At 35.8% G+C, this 12,497-nt stretch overlaps 1 protein-coding gene across 2 annotated transcripts; it reads right to left on the bottom strand.

The window, feature by feature from the left end:
• On the bottom strand, positions 1-11,474 carry LOC137400090 (innexin unc-9-like). Of its 2 annotated transcripts, XR_010979218.1 has the most exons (7): positions 11,380-11,474; positions 6,803-7,092; positions 5,786-6,020; positions 4,755-4,915; positions 3,242-3,364; positions 711-882; positions 364-497 (listed from the first exon to the last, which is right to left on the bottom strand). XR_010979218.1 is itself a non-coding variant. In XM_068086398.1 (6 exons), the coding sequence occupies exons 2-6, from the start codon at positions 7,047-7,049 to the stop codon at positions 253-255; spliced, it is 1,011 nt and encodes a 336-aa protein (XP_067942499.1). In that variant the 5' UTR covers positions 7,050-7,092; positions 11,380-11,474; the 3' UTR covers positions 1-252. The 2 variants fall into 2 exon arrangements, 1 of the variants encoding a protein (XP_067942499.1); XM_068086398.1 differs by lacking the exon at positions 711-882 and having other exon boundaries at positions 1-497.
• Positions 11,475-12,497: the final 1,023 nt, after the last annotated feature.

A 12,497-nucleotide genomic window follows, 5' to 3' on the forward strand; every position in this document is an offset into this window, starting at 1 on the left:
TTCTAGATAGCAGACGACTCTTTATTCCAATGGATCACCAGCCATTTATACAAACAAAGCTGAAACACGACAGACTGCCAGTTAACGAAATAACAAAGGCAATAACAACTGAAAACAGCAGCCCATAAGAGCTCTATTGAATCCATGATTAGGCTCATTTCATTTTTAAAATACACGTGTGCATCGCAGTATCCCAAACATGCATCTTACAGTCAAACACCTGTTGTAACCTGTCTGTAATGTTACATTTGTCTAGACAATAACACTAGATTCATAGCCATCTCCATTCATGTCGACTGGCTCAGACTGGTGCTTATAGCCAAAGTTTTTTGGATCGGAAATACTGAGTGAGTCTGATCCTTCAATCCTTCTCCTACTTGAGTACTTCTTTAAAAACTGATCCCAAAGGCCGGCCATTAACATATCAAACTCTACACAACTTGTATTCCTATAGACAGCCTTTAAGATGAAAACCCCGTTCGGGGTGAGATACTCAGCTACAATACAGAAACACAACAATGTAATCTTCAATGATAGACTATGTGCCATAGATGGTAATTGTTTATCAATTATACACGTAAAAAAGCTTGAAAAGTGGCAACCAGAACAGCTACAAGTTCTGGTAAAAAGCTCTCATCTGGTTTAAAGCCCAAGTAACAAGAATATAAAACATTGTAATGAAGATGCATAAATTAAGGAGCCCGACTTACTGATGAACCGGCGCGTGAGATGACTGCCTCGTTCATCTCTACATCTGTTTTTGTGGCGGAGGTGAGTGGCCACAAAGTTACTGTTGAACCAGTGAAGTCTACACCAAAGCAATGCACCAATAGAAGTCAAGATGGAGGTTATTAACAGCCAGAGCCAGATGGCCAAGTAGAGCTGTCAAACATAAAGGCATCACAATATCATAGTTTCATTAACCAATCAACTTTTTGCTCTCTTCCTCATAACAAACACAAAATCCTCAGCCATTAGACTTTGTTAATAATGAGTGAGAGCTAGAGGAAACGAGCGAGGTAAGGGGAGTAAACTACTAAAGTCAACAGGCAACTATGAAATGGAAGGTGGAAGAATACCCTGTCGTGGAATAAGTTGACAGGCAGAATACACTGTATTGTGTACATGTGGAGATTTCTTCCTGCAACACATTTTAAGAGCGTCAATGTAGACTGTGAGGCACTAATGGGGCCACCCGAGCGACGCCGCTATGTATAACTTGTTTATTTCAGTGTTAAAATAAACTTACACAAAATCTTAGTAGATTTTATAAAAGTATATCGGTATTTTTCTATCATTTGCGATAGTTGTTGATGTTTGAGGAGATCTGACTGCTAGGTAGTTTCAAGGTTAAAATCAACAAAACTTGATTGCAGTTAATATGCTCAGAAGAAAAATAGGTGCCGAAATGACATCACTAGTTGTTATTGTTGCTATAGCTGATATCGGCTATTGCATTTAAGTTTTAGTGTTTTAGTTAACCAAAAACTTTTCAATGACTTTGTCTTTAAAGATGAACATGCACAAAAGTTTAGTAGATTTTATCAGAAAGTATTGGTATCTTTTTGTCTTTTGCGACGGTTTCTTATGTTTGAGGGAATCTGACTGTCAGGATGTTTCAAGATTAAAATTGACAAAACTTGATCGTTGCTATCATTGCTATAGTTGACATCAGCTATTGCATTCAAGTCGGAGCATTACCTGTCTCTATTCTATCATTCTCATTGCAACTAGTGATGTCATAATCACACTTTCTATTGATCTGATTGATTTAATCAAGATCAAGTTTATCAATTTTAATCTAGAAACATCTTGACAATCAGAACACCTCAAACATCAAAAACAATTGCAAGTGATAGAAAAATACCGAAGCTTTCTGATAAAATATGCTAAAACTTTGTGTAAGTTCACCTTCAATTACCGCCGAGGGATGAATCCAAGGTGGGATGAATCCAAGGTGGGATGAATCCAAGGTGGGATGAATCCAAGGTGGGATGAATCCAAGGTGGGATGAATCCAAGGAGGGATGAATCCAAGGTTGGACGGTTAGAAGCCATAGAACCATACTCACAGTTGCACAATGATGCGTAAAAAGCAAAGGTAAGTACCCAAGCAGTAAATGGACTCAGCAGGCATTAAAACAACAGGAAGTGTTCTTTGCTCTTCGTTGATATGAGCAACCACCCTTGAGATGTTAGTGGTTATGCCTGGTTAAAATGTGACTAAATGGTTTAAAAATGGTTAAAATACCTACAGTAGGTAAAACTGCTAAAACTGAGGTTTAACCAAAGCTATTATTTTGATTCCTAGCAACCATTTAGCAGTATTTTACTGGTTTGTTGACGCTCCTGTTCAAAATCTAAAAACATCCAGATTACAACTTTAAATTACGGTATGATAAGAAATTGCGTCCTGTCAATATTCAGCTATCTGGCGAGTCTCATGATTGTGAATTTATTGCTAACTGGCTAGAACTGCTGAGCTAACTGGTTAATACATGTCTAGGAATATAAAATTGAGAGCTAGTCTAGTTGAATACACATGAAATGGCAACATTTTGCCATCTGGCCAGATGAACGCAAGAAAACGGTGATTTACCGATGTCTAAAGAATAGTTGACCAACACTAACACGACCGCAATCATGTTCTATGGAGTTAAGTCTAGGTTGGCCAGAACTTGTAACCGAATGGTATAGACCTCACTGGTTGCGCAGCATTTTATTAATGATGTCACGATGGTAGCATACCCTATCAGAGTACGACTGACAAATTATTGAAAAAAGATTGTTTCCAATAAGCATTTGGTTAGTGCTATGCATATACAAAAACTTGGAGTTATCTTCCCCTTTCCACTTACAGCAATAGGAGACTGACAAGGTAATCCAATAAAATATTTTTACCATACGCCGAACGCGTTTGTTATATAGCAAGCATTTGGTTAACATAGCCTATAATATAAAAAAACATATGAAGATCTCTGGCAACAGACCGTTTCGCACACAGCTATTAACTGCTAATGGACTTTACCCAACTCTATGACCTTATACCATCAAGTACCCAAATCAAGGCAAAACTACAGCATTTCTTCTATAATTGTAAGAGGTACACAGTTGGAAGCTACGCCACTAATGTGTAGCAAATTGGAAAGCGCCCTAAAGACCACTAGTCTTGTAGTATATGACAACTGCAAACAGTCAGTTGATAAAACGACAATCACACTTATAATGTGACAGGAGCTCACCCATTGATCTCACTGTCAGATCGCAGTAGGTGGTAGTGGGAAAGATATCGCTGCGAGGAAGCTCTCCTTGAGTGATGAGAGATGTGAGGCTATGCCAGCCCCACATCATGTACCCATTTCCCCCTGCAACATGTCACAGCTGTTACTATATACCTCACAAGTATAAAACCAGTTTAATTGTGATAACTTCACATACAAAGCACTCAACTTAAAGGTTGACTTGCAACAAAATTCACATTACAGTTATTTGATGTGAAAAAATTCACCATGTCTTACTCCGTTGTGTTGTAGGTGCAAAATATGTGGAAAGGTGATTACAAGCTCTTAAAAGCTCAAAAACGAACAGAAAATCGCAACCGCACGAGACCGCCGTAGTTTGAATTCTCTTTCCAAAACGGCTCAAATGTGACGCAGTTGTGAGAGATGGTTTCTGTTTACAATTTCATGCAACCTTATTCGTCGAAATATTTTCACAAATATACTTTACGCATTCAATAAAACCATGTCTATTGTTCTTACGCGTCTGTTTTATCGTCATCGTAACGCTGTCACTTTTAGCAGTGATATCTTATAACTTACCGTAAAAACTCGTTTAATTTTTTAGCCTTATCTTGAAGGAGTACATATCATTGTCTGATAATCATGATGAGCCTGTTGGTCACTTGTGATAATCGAAAAGTGCTGCAAAAATTATTTGCGAAGTATTGGGTCACATGATCAGATTACGACTTGCCGATTAGACCAAACCGAAACAAAACTGTAAAGTAGCGAGCATCTATATTTGATACGGGGTCTTTGGTAAAACGCAAAGTGTTTGTCATAAACTAATGCTACGATAAGTTTTATATTGAGCTTTTTATTGGCCTTTCAATTCACGTGAGAACATCACGTGACAAGACAATAGCCAAATTTCATGGCTACATCATCAAAATAAAGAGATTCCAATCTACGATGGCATTTCGTTTTTGAGCTTTTAAGAGTTTGTAATCACATTTCCACATATTTGGCACCTACAACACAACAGAGTAAGACATGGTGAATCTTTTGATACCCAATAACTGTAATGAGAATTTTATTGCAAGTCAATCTTTAAGATAGGAGCTGGAGTAAAACAAGGTATAAAGCAACTAATATTTAATTTCATTACAACATTGGTACCTGGTTTACAATAGAAATTCTAAAAGTGCAGTTTTGAGATCTGAGCAAACCTCCCTCGTCAGGTGCTAAAACCATACTCCAGATGTGTAGTTTGCAAAATATTTCATGATATTGCATCAAACTAATAAAAACTAACTTTTATTAGGCATTCATGAAGGTGCTGGTTTCATTAAAACATGTACAAAACTGGTATATTGACAACTGCCATACTATAATTGTATAATTCCAAAGGGGTGGCTAGTCTAATAGTATGATAAATCAAGAGATAGAAATCACTTTATAGGTCAAATTTGACTTTATAGGTCAAATCTGTAGGAATCAAACTAATCAATTCATCAGCAAGACGTTGACGTACCAAGAAACTTGTTTACAAGAAAGAGTTGTCCCACGCTGTTTGCCAAGTAAAGGAGCTTTACAAACAAATAGAATATAGAGCTGGAGTAGTTGAGAATCCTTGAGCAACGGGCATGCTGGCAGCAGCTAATCTTATCCTGGGAATTGTGAGATGACAGGTACCTGCAGGTGGCAAATGGTAGCAAAGAATGACTTGCTATCAGATCATAATCTAAAATATTTCCTCGGATTTCATTTGATGCTAAGCTTCCAACTCATATGCATACAGAAGGAGCCTGTCCATAATTTGAATCCATCAACTAGACTAACAAGAGGCAATCGTTTGGTTATCGTAGCCTTAGAGATGTACTTACACAGAATTTTAGTAGATTTTATCAGTAAATGTCGGTATTTTTTAGTCACTTGTGATTGTATTTGATGTTTGAGGCGACCTGACAACTACTGATGTTTCAAGATTAAAATCGAATGCACAATGACATCACTAATTGTTATCGTTGCTCTAGTTGATATCGGCTATTGTGTTCAAGTTGCAGTATTACGTGTCTCTATTCTGTCTGTCTCTTTGCAACTATAGACATCATAATCACACTTTCACTTGATCTGAGCATTTTAATCGCGATCAAGTTTTATTAATTTTGATCTTGAAACATCCTGGCAGTCAGACCAACTCAAACATCAATAGCAATCACAAATGATAAAAAATTATGGTACTTATGGTTGAAATCAACTAAAAATTTGTGTCAGTTCATCTTTAAATAATAAAATATATAAAGATCCCTTGCAAAAGATCGTGTCGCACACATTTATCAACTGTCAACAGACTTTACCCAACTCCGCAATCATGTACCAGCCAATACCCTAATCAGAGCTAAACTACTGCATTTTTAGTAACAAACTAAGTGCCCCAAGTATAGCCAATCTGACAGCGCCATACATATCACTAGTCATGTAGGAAGCAGCGCAGAGAAGTAAATGACAAACACAGCTACAAAAATTCAATTGTCATCTCCATGAAGTGTGAAAAGAAATTACCACTCTGTACGCAGCACCAGCTCCTTGATGGTGTTTCTTCTGTTGTCAACAGAGCACTTGTCCGATAAGTAATGCAAGTTGCGCACAAGGCTGTCGATAAGAGAGCTCACGTCAGTCAACCGCCAGAGCAGCACGGGAAGGAGGAAGAGAATGGACTGAATAAAGAGGAACCAGGTAACCCACTGGTAATAGCTGATCACATGCTCTCTCCTCACGCCAGGACCAGGCAGGTGCTCTACAAAGCCATTAACCAGCAGGATTGCAGGTGATCGAAGTAGAAACATTGTAACATGTGCTATCTTTAAAATTTTGGCGCAATTTGCCATCTTATCACACGTTATGCTACTTAGCAAAAACTTTTGTTCAACAATATCGCCAATAAAGATTCTGTCTTCCTAAATTTAGTGTTTTATTTCCATCACAGGGTTGTCGGTACGGCAGTCTATATACTATCGTCACTCTACGTGTTTGGGTGTCAAGGTCTCATACGCTCCCCTAACATACAGCATTATGACTTAAATTAATGCAAAATGTTTGCAGCATGCAAACCTGTGACCTGGAAAAAACTAAAGTCTGCCTTTGTAGCTGTATTTGGCATTCAAGCCGAGGAAAAATATCTCATAAAACGATAAATAACCCATTCACATTATAGCCAAAGGAAAACTTTTATATATTGAAAATATTTAAGCAAAAAACTCGATAATTTTAGTTGCGTTTTACAAAAGAAACAAGCAGCTTTATAACTGGTTTTTATCAATTTAGCTGTACTTTATCGGGTAAGTTATGAACACTAGTTTTACATCTCTTCATTGAGACTGCATGAAAAATAACATGAATGCATACAACTATGCATTTTAAATAAAATATACATTTGACCATCAACCGATCCGGCTACAATAAACAGTGAAAGTTAAGATATGAGATGTTTTCCGTCTTTTTAAATCATAGCAAAAATTTTCATTATCTCACAATATTTTACAAAGAAAAGCATTTAAAAGATGAACGTAATTGTCTCACCACGCATAGGTACAGAATAGGTGTTCCAGATGTAGCAGTAATCATTGACATAAGCATTTTGTTGGAATGTGAACTCGGTCGGTGTGTAACATTGAATCTTGTGAGAGACTAACTGATTTCCTCCGACTATTACAGAGATTCCGATGAGGAGAAGACTGGAGTATCTGTGACTGAGTCGATCAAACCAGTCACCATCAAAACTTTTGGACAAGACTTTTTTTATCAGACGGTCTTCTATAATGGTCATCTTATATGTGGGCAGTGACCATGAGATACACTCTGGTCATTATCTAAAACAATTGTTTAAATCATAATAAAAGTCTCATCAGGTAAGCCTTCTATTTTGTAGCAATTACGGTTGTATGCGAGTTTGAGAGTTGGTATTTATTTAACGATGAATTCGCACAAATTTTAGTAGATTTTATCAGAAAGTATCGGTATTTTTCTACCAATTGTGATTGGTGTTGGTGTTTGAGGTGATCTGATTGCCATTAGGGTTCAAAATTGAAATGGGCAAGAGTCAATCGCGGTTAAAAAGCTCAAAAAAAAAAATAGATGTGAAATGATGTCACTAGTTGCTATCGTGCTATATATTATATTGGCGATTACTGAAGGTGCAGCATGATGCGTCTCTATTCTATTGGTCTCCTTGTAACTATTGACGTCATAATCGCACTTTCGCTTGATCCGCGATTAAGTTTTGTGGATTTAAATTTTGAAACATCCTGGCAATAAGACCACTTCAAAAATAAAAAAACAATTACAAATGATAGAAAAATAATCATGCTTTCTGATAAAATATACTAAAGTTGTGTGCAATCTAATCTTTGAGTCTTGACATGCGTGCAAATATTAACTCAAGATGATCTTAGCTTACTTGATGATGTTTTATTCACTGTAATTACATGTGGCTGGCTAACGATGAAAAGTGTAATTTGCTTGTAGACTGAGGTAAAGAACTGTAGGTAAAGAACTGGTAGCAGGCCATGAATTACATAAAAGAAATGCATATTAGATAGATATTAAACAATATTTACCCTGGTCAAAGGTCTCATGGTCCAAGTTGCTGAAAGCAAATTTGACCATGAGACAAAAAATAAAAACTAAAAATAATAAAGTAAATTATAATGTAAACTGTATACTATAGTATACTATAATGTAAACTGGCAAGGTGTTGGTGTCTGGATTTTGAGGAATTAGGAATGTAATGGATGGTCAGACAGATTGGAGATACGATTTGAGTATTTTAAGCTGCAAATGTCTAAAAACAAATTTCGCTCCTCAGCGTTAAGGGTATTCAGACGCTGGTCGTAACTGTCCATATCAGGTAACCGCCCTAAAGCACAATTTTTGAAGGCATTCTAATTTTTTATCAATTTTTGATACAAAGGGATACCAGCTTGGAGTGGGGTAAGACAAAATGGACAATATACGATTCTGAAAAAAGAGTGACAGGCCTTTTTGTTTTACACTTATCTGTTTAAGCTGAATTAGAGCTGATTTTTGAGATAATAGAGTTGACATATTCCATAATTCCTATATTAATTCCATAATTGTGCTGTTTACTATTCCATTTCAGGAAAGGGTTATTGAGTAACCAGAATTGCTCATTTGAAAGAACCAGATATAACTAACACCAGTTGTAGTGAAAACAAAACCCACTAAGCAATAATATTTTTGGCCAGTGCAGAAGTCTGAGTGAAATGAGCAATGGAACACAAGCCTGATAAAAAGATGGCGTCCTTAGTCGGTAGTAAAAATCTCTAATGAGGTCACAAGCTGTACAGCTAGAGACAATTCATTGTTTTGACTAGATTCTAGAACTCTTGCAAGGCACAAACAAAGTGCTCAGGGAGACAGTGAGTGGTGCTGTTCGGATAGCTATTTGGAGAAAAGGAAATCATTTCAGCAATGTAAGGTGCTGTGATCACGACAGGCGACGGAATCACTTACATTATCATTTGCTACTATGAGGGTGTCAGTCTGAGAATGTTCCAGCAGCCTGAGCCACCCAAATATTTCGCAACAGAATGATCTCGCAGGTTCAATTTAGCCAGCAATCAATAGGAAAACTAGTGGTTTCTTGGCTCCTGGAGGAGACTCAAAAAAGCGGAATTATTTTATTACCATATTTTACTATTACATTGCTATTATATCATTACTATTTTCATAGTACGAAATATGCTGCGTTTTATAAATGTATAGATTTGCCTCAAAGGATTTTAGGAAGTTTGTAATGAATTGATGTTCAGTTAATTTTAACCGAAAAATTCATTGAGGACACAATAATTCTATGGATAATTCTATGAATAAGTCAAATTTAAAAATGAATTGATTTGTTGCAAGAAGGTTTTGCTGTACTGAAAAAAAAACTTATTGAAAAGGGCATTAGCACAAATTTTATTTGAACTTCATACCTACTTGATACTTTAAAGGTTGACTTGCAAAACTATTTCTCTCCGTTACTTTTAGTCATCTTTGTCTGTACCACAGTTAGCTTGTAATAATTTACGTAATTTGTGAATATTATGAAATTTTCTTGAAATGACTAGGTATGCGAAAACTTACAAAAATAGTTATACAAATCTAGACAGTATAAAAAAATATTTGGCTTACTTTAATACACTTCTGGTGATAAGTAAATTTTTTTGTAGTTCAAAAACTTTATATTTAAAATAAGTTAAACTTAATCTGATTGGTCACCTAGGGATTTATTTCAAGCCGTTGTGCCTTTTTTTGCAACAGAATCTTGCTGTTAATTACAAATTATTGTGAATTAAAAACACTTAAAGGTTGACTTGCAACAAAGTTCACATTACAGTTATTTGGTATCAAAAGATTCACCATGTTTTACTCTGCTGTGTTGTAGGTGCAAAATATGTGGAAAGGTGATTATAAACTCTTAAAAGCTCAAAAACAAACAGTTAATTGCAACCATCACAAAAATGCCATAGATTGTAATCCCTTTACAAAACGGCTCAAATGGGACGTAGTTGAACACGATGGCTTCTGTTTACACTTTCATGCAAACTCCTTCATCAAAATATTTTCACGGATATACTTGACACATTCAATAAAACCATGTCTATTGTCATTATGCGTCTATTTCATCATCATTGTAATGCTGTTACTTTGAGCATTGATATCTTAAAACCTATCGTGATAATTCATTTAATTTTTAGCCTTAGCTCGAAGGAGTGCATATCAATCTCTCATAAACATGATGAGCCTGTTGGTCACTGTGATAGTCGAAAGATGCTGTAGAAATCGTTCGCTCTATTTGGCAGGAAGTATGGGTCACATGATCAGATTACGACAAGATGATTAGACCAGACTGAAACGAAACTGTAAAATAGCAAGCATCTATTGGTGATACGGGTTTCCGGTAGAACCAGAAGTGTTTGTCATAAACTAGTGTTTGTCATAAATCCCATTTCCAGATACTTTGCACTGGCAACCCAGCGGAGTAAGACATGGTGAACCTTTTCATACCAAATAACTGTAATGTGAATTTTGTTGCAAGTAAACCTTTAAGTTAAATTCAATGTTCATGTTATACGCCTGTATCGAAGGTAAGTGCTCTCGACAATACATACTGCGCGTAGTACATTGTAATATTACATTTTCTTTCACTAAATACACTAAAGCTACTGAGGCAACTATAATTACTAAAATTAACATATTGTTCTGTTACTAGTTTTTAATATGTATAGTACAGTACATATATAAAGATTTTGATGATTTTAACCAGGAGGTGTTTGCAATGGATAATTACTATGAGCTTCTATACCACTCTACACGATATTTTCGCCGCAACATTGAAACGAATTAAAATCATAAAATTGTATACCAAATAATCTTTCATTGTAGTTTTAGTAAAACAGACTTTATTTAGCCACTAATTGCTAATTATTCTACAGTTACCATTAAACACCCATACAGTTGTTTTATTCTTTCTCTTAATATATTTCAACAAACCACTTTTTCATTTTATGAAATTTGAAAGTTAGTAGTTGGAAAAAGTTTAAAAACCTTTAATGTTGTGTTATTTTTTCTCGTAATTTACTTGCACTGCACAAAAACCATTCCCATGATATGAAGTTTGAAAATTGAATGGTAACTGCTGTTATATGTTAATAATAAATTTTATACACAAAAACTTTTTTATTACCAAAAGTATTTCTCATACTGCTATAATAGAAGTATTTTTAATAGTCGTCAATTTCGACTAATAGTCTATAGATTCGACTAATAGTCTGTCGGCAACAACGGTTTCGACCATTATCTTTTCGACTATACTTCCATTTACACTTGATTTACCATAACACTGAAGACAATGGCAACAGTTAAAACTTTTCACATTATATTACAGTTACAAAAGCAGTCTTTCACCAAGCTAAACGACTTGATCAAATACCGTTTTAATGATGAGCGTCCTAACACACGTGCAAATTACCAGGGCCACCAGGTAGGTGTCTCCGCAAACTGTAACGTTTATTTTAGCAGTTTTATAGCGGAAACTACTTATGTTAAGCGTATTTTAAAAACCAGCATTTCACATCATCAATGGCTCCTACCCAAGGATGGTCTAGAAACTCTATTTTAATTTAAACTTGAAAGCAATCAAGGCCAGTAGTGAGGTTGATTACCGAAACGCTTTCGGAGGTCAACCTTGACCTGACACTTTAATAAAAACCCATTTTCCTTACACTTGCGAAAACAGGCTATCCATAAAATGTGCGCGGAATACAATCATCAGTTGATCTCTCATCTTTTAGTAGTCGACTGCCGGTTATTCTGAGTAAGAGCTCAACGCGAAATTTATAAGATTGTGGAGAAAAGACCTTAGTCCGACGAAATGGCTTGCCGTTTCTGATTCCGAAATAACTTTTTTATAAACCACAAGGAAAAGTTTCAGGGTATGTATCAAAATCATTTCACATTACGTTTTTAATATATCCCTAGTCGGTTTGATCATATTTGTTTTGGTTACTCATCTATGTTCCTCTTTGAACATGAACTTGTGGTGACACGGTCAATAATTATTTTCGGGATAATGCTTAGGCATGCAGATCGTATGTCAAAACGGTCGATTTCTTTTTTAGTTTTTATAGGTAAAAGTATAAATGCCAAGTTTTACTATGTACAGACTTGGCATTTAAAATTGAAAATGTAAGCGTTATCCAACCAGGAATTAGCGATCACTTCATGATTGAAGCTAAGATCCTTGCCACTCAGACTGAGAAAAGTAAGTCACTTAGACCACCTGTTAAACTATTCCACAAAGTGGACTTTGCACAATTTAGTGATGACCTAGATCTTGTTTACACAGAGATTAAAGATCAGATTAACCAAGGGGCAGATATGAATACCTTATGGTCAACTTTCACAACTGGATTACACAATGCCGTTGACAGTCATGTTCCTACACGCAAGTGCACAATTAAGAATGACAATGAACCTTTATGGTTCAATAGTATGGCTAGGCGGGCATGCAATAAACAACGGAAATTATACTCCTTATATAAAAAAACAAAGGACCAAAGCACGATGGCAAAATATAAAAACCTGAGACGTTCTAACAAAAACATGTTCAAAGCCCTGAAAAAATCGTACATGACGAACAGATTGTACAAACCACTAAGCTGTGGGAACTCAAAACCTTTCTATAGATATGTAAAAGATTTGAAAGGAA

This window comes from Watersipora subatra, chromosome 7, assembly GCF_963576615.1.
Source record: "Watersipora subatra chromosome 7, tzWatSuba1.1, whole genome shotgun sequence".
In the NCBI taxonomy this organism is placed as follows: domain Eukaryota; kingdom Metazoa; phylum Bryozoa; class Gymnolaemata; order Cheilostomatida; family Watersiporidae; genus Watersipora; species Watersipora subatra.

What these genes read in the sequence shown, in the direction of transcription:
- LOC137400090 (XM_068086398.1), bottom strand. Translation starts at nt 7,049, where the DNA reads ATGACCATTATAGAAGACCGTCTGATAAAAAAAGTCTTGTCCAAAAGT. An exon ending in CTATTCTGTACCTATGCGTG is followed by an intron (nt 6,021 to 6,802) that starts GTGAGACAATTA and finishes ATGGCTTTGTAG; the next exon opens with AGCACCTGCCTGGTCCTGGC. An exon ending in CTGGTGCTGCGTACAGAGTG is followed by an intron (nt 4,916 to 5,785) that starts GTAATTTCTTTT and finishes TGCCACCTGCAG; the next exon opens with GTACCTGTCATCTCACAATT.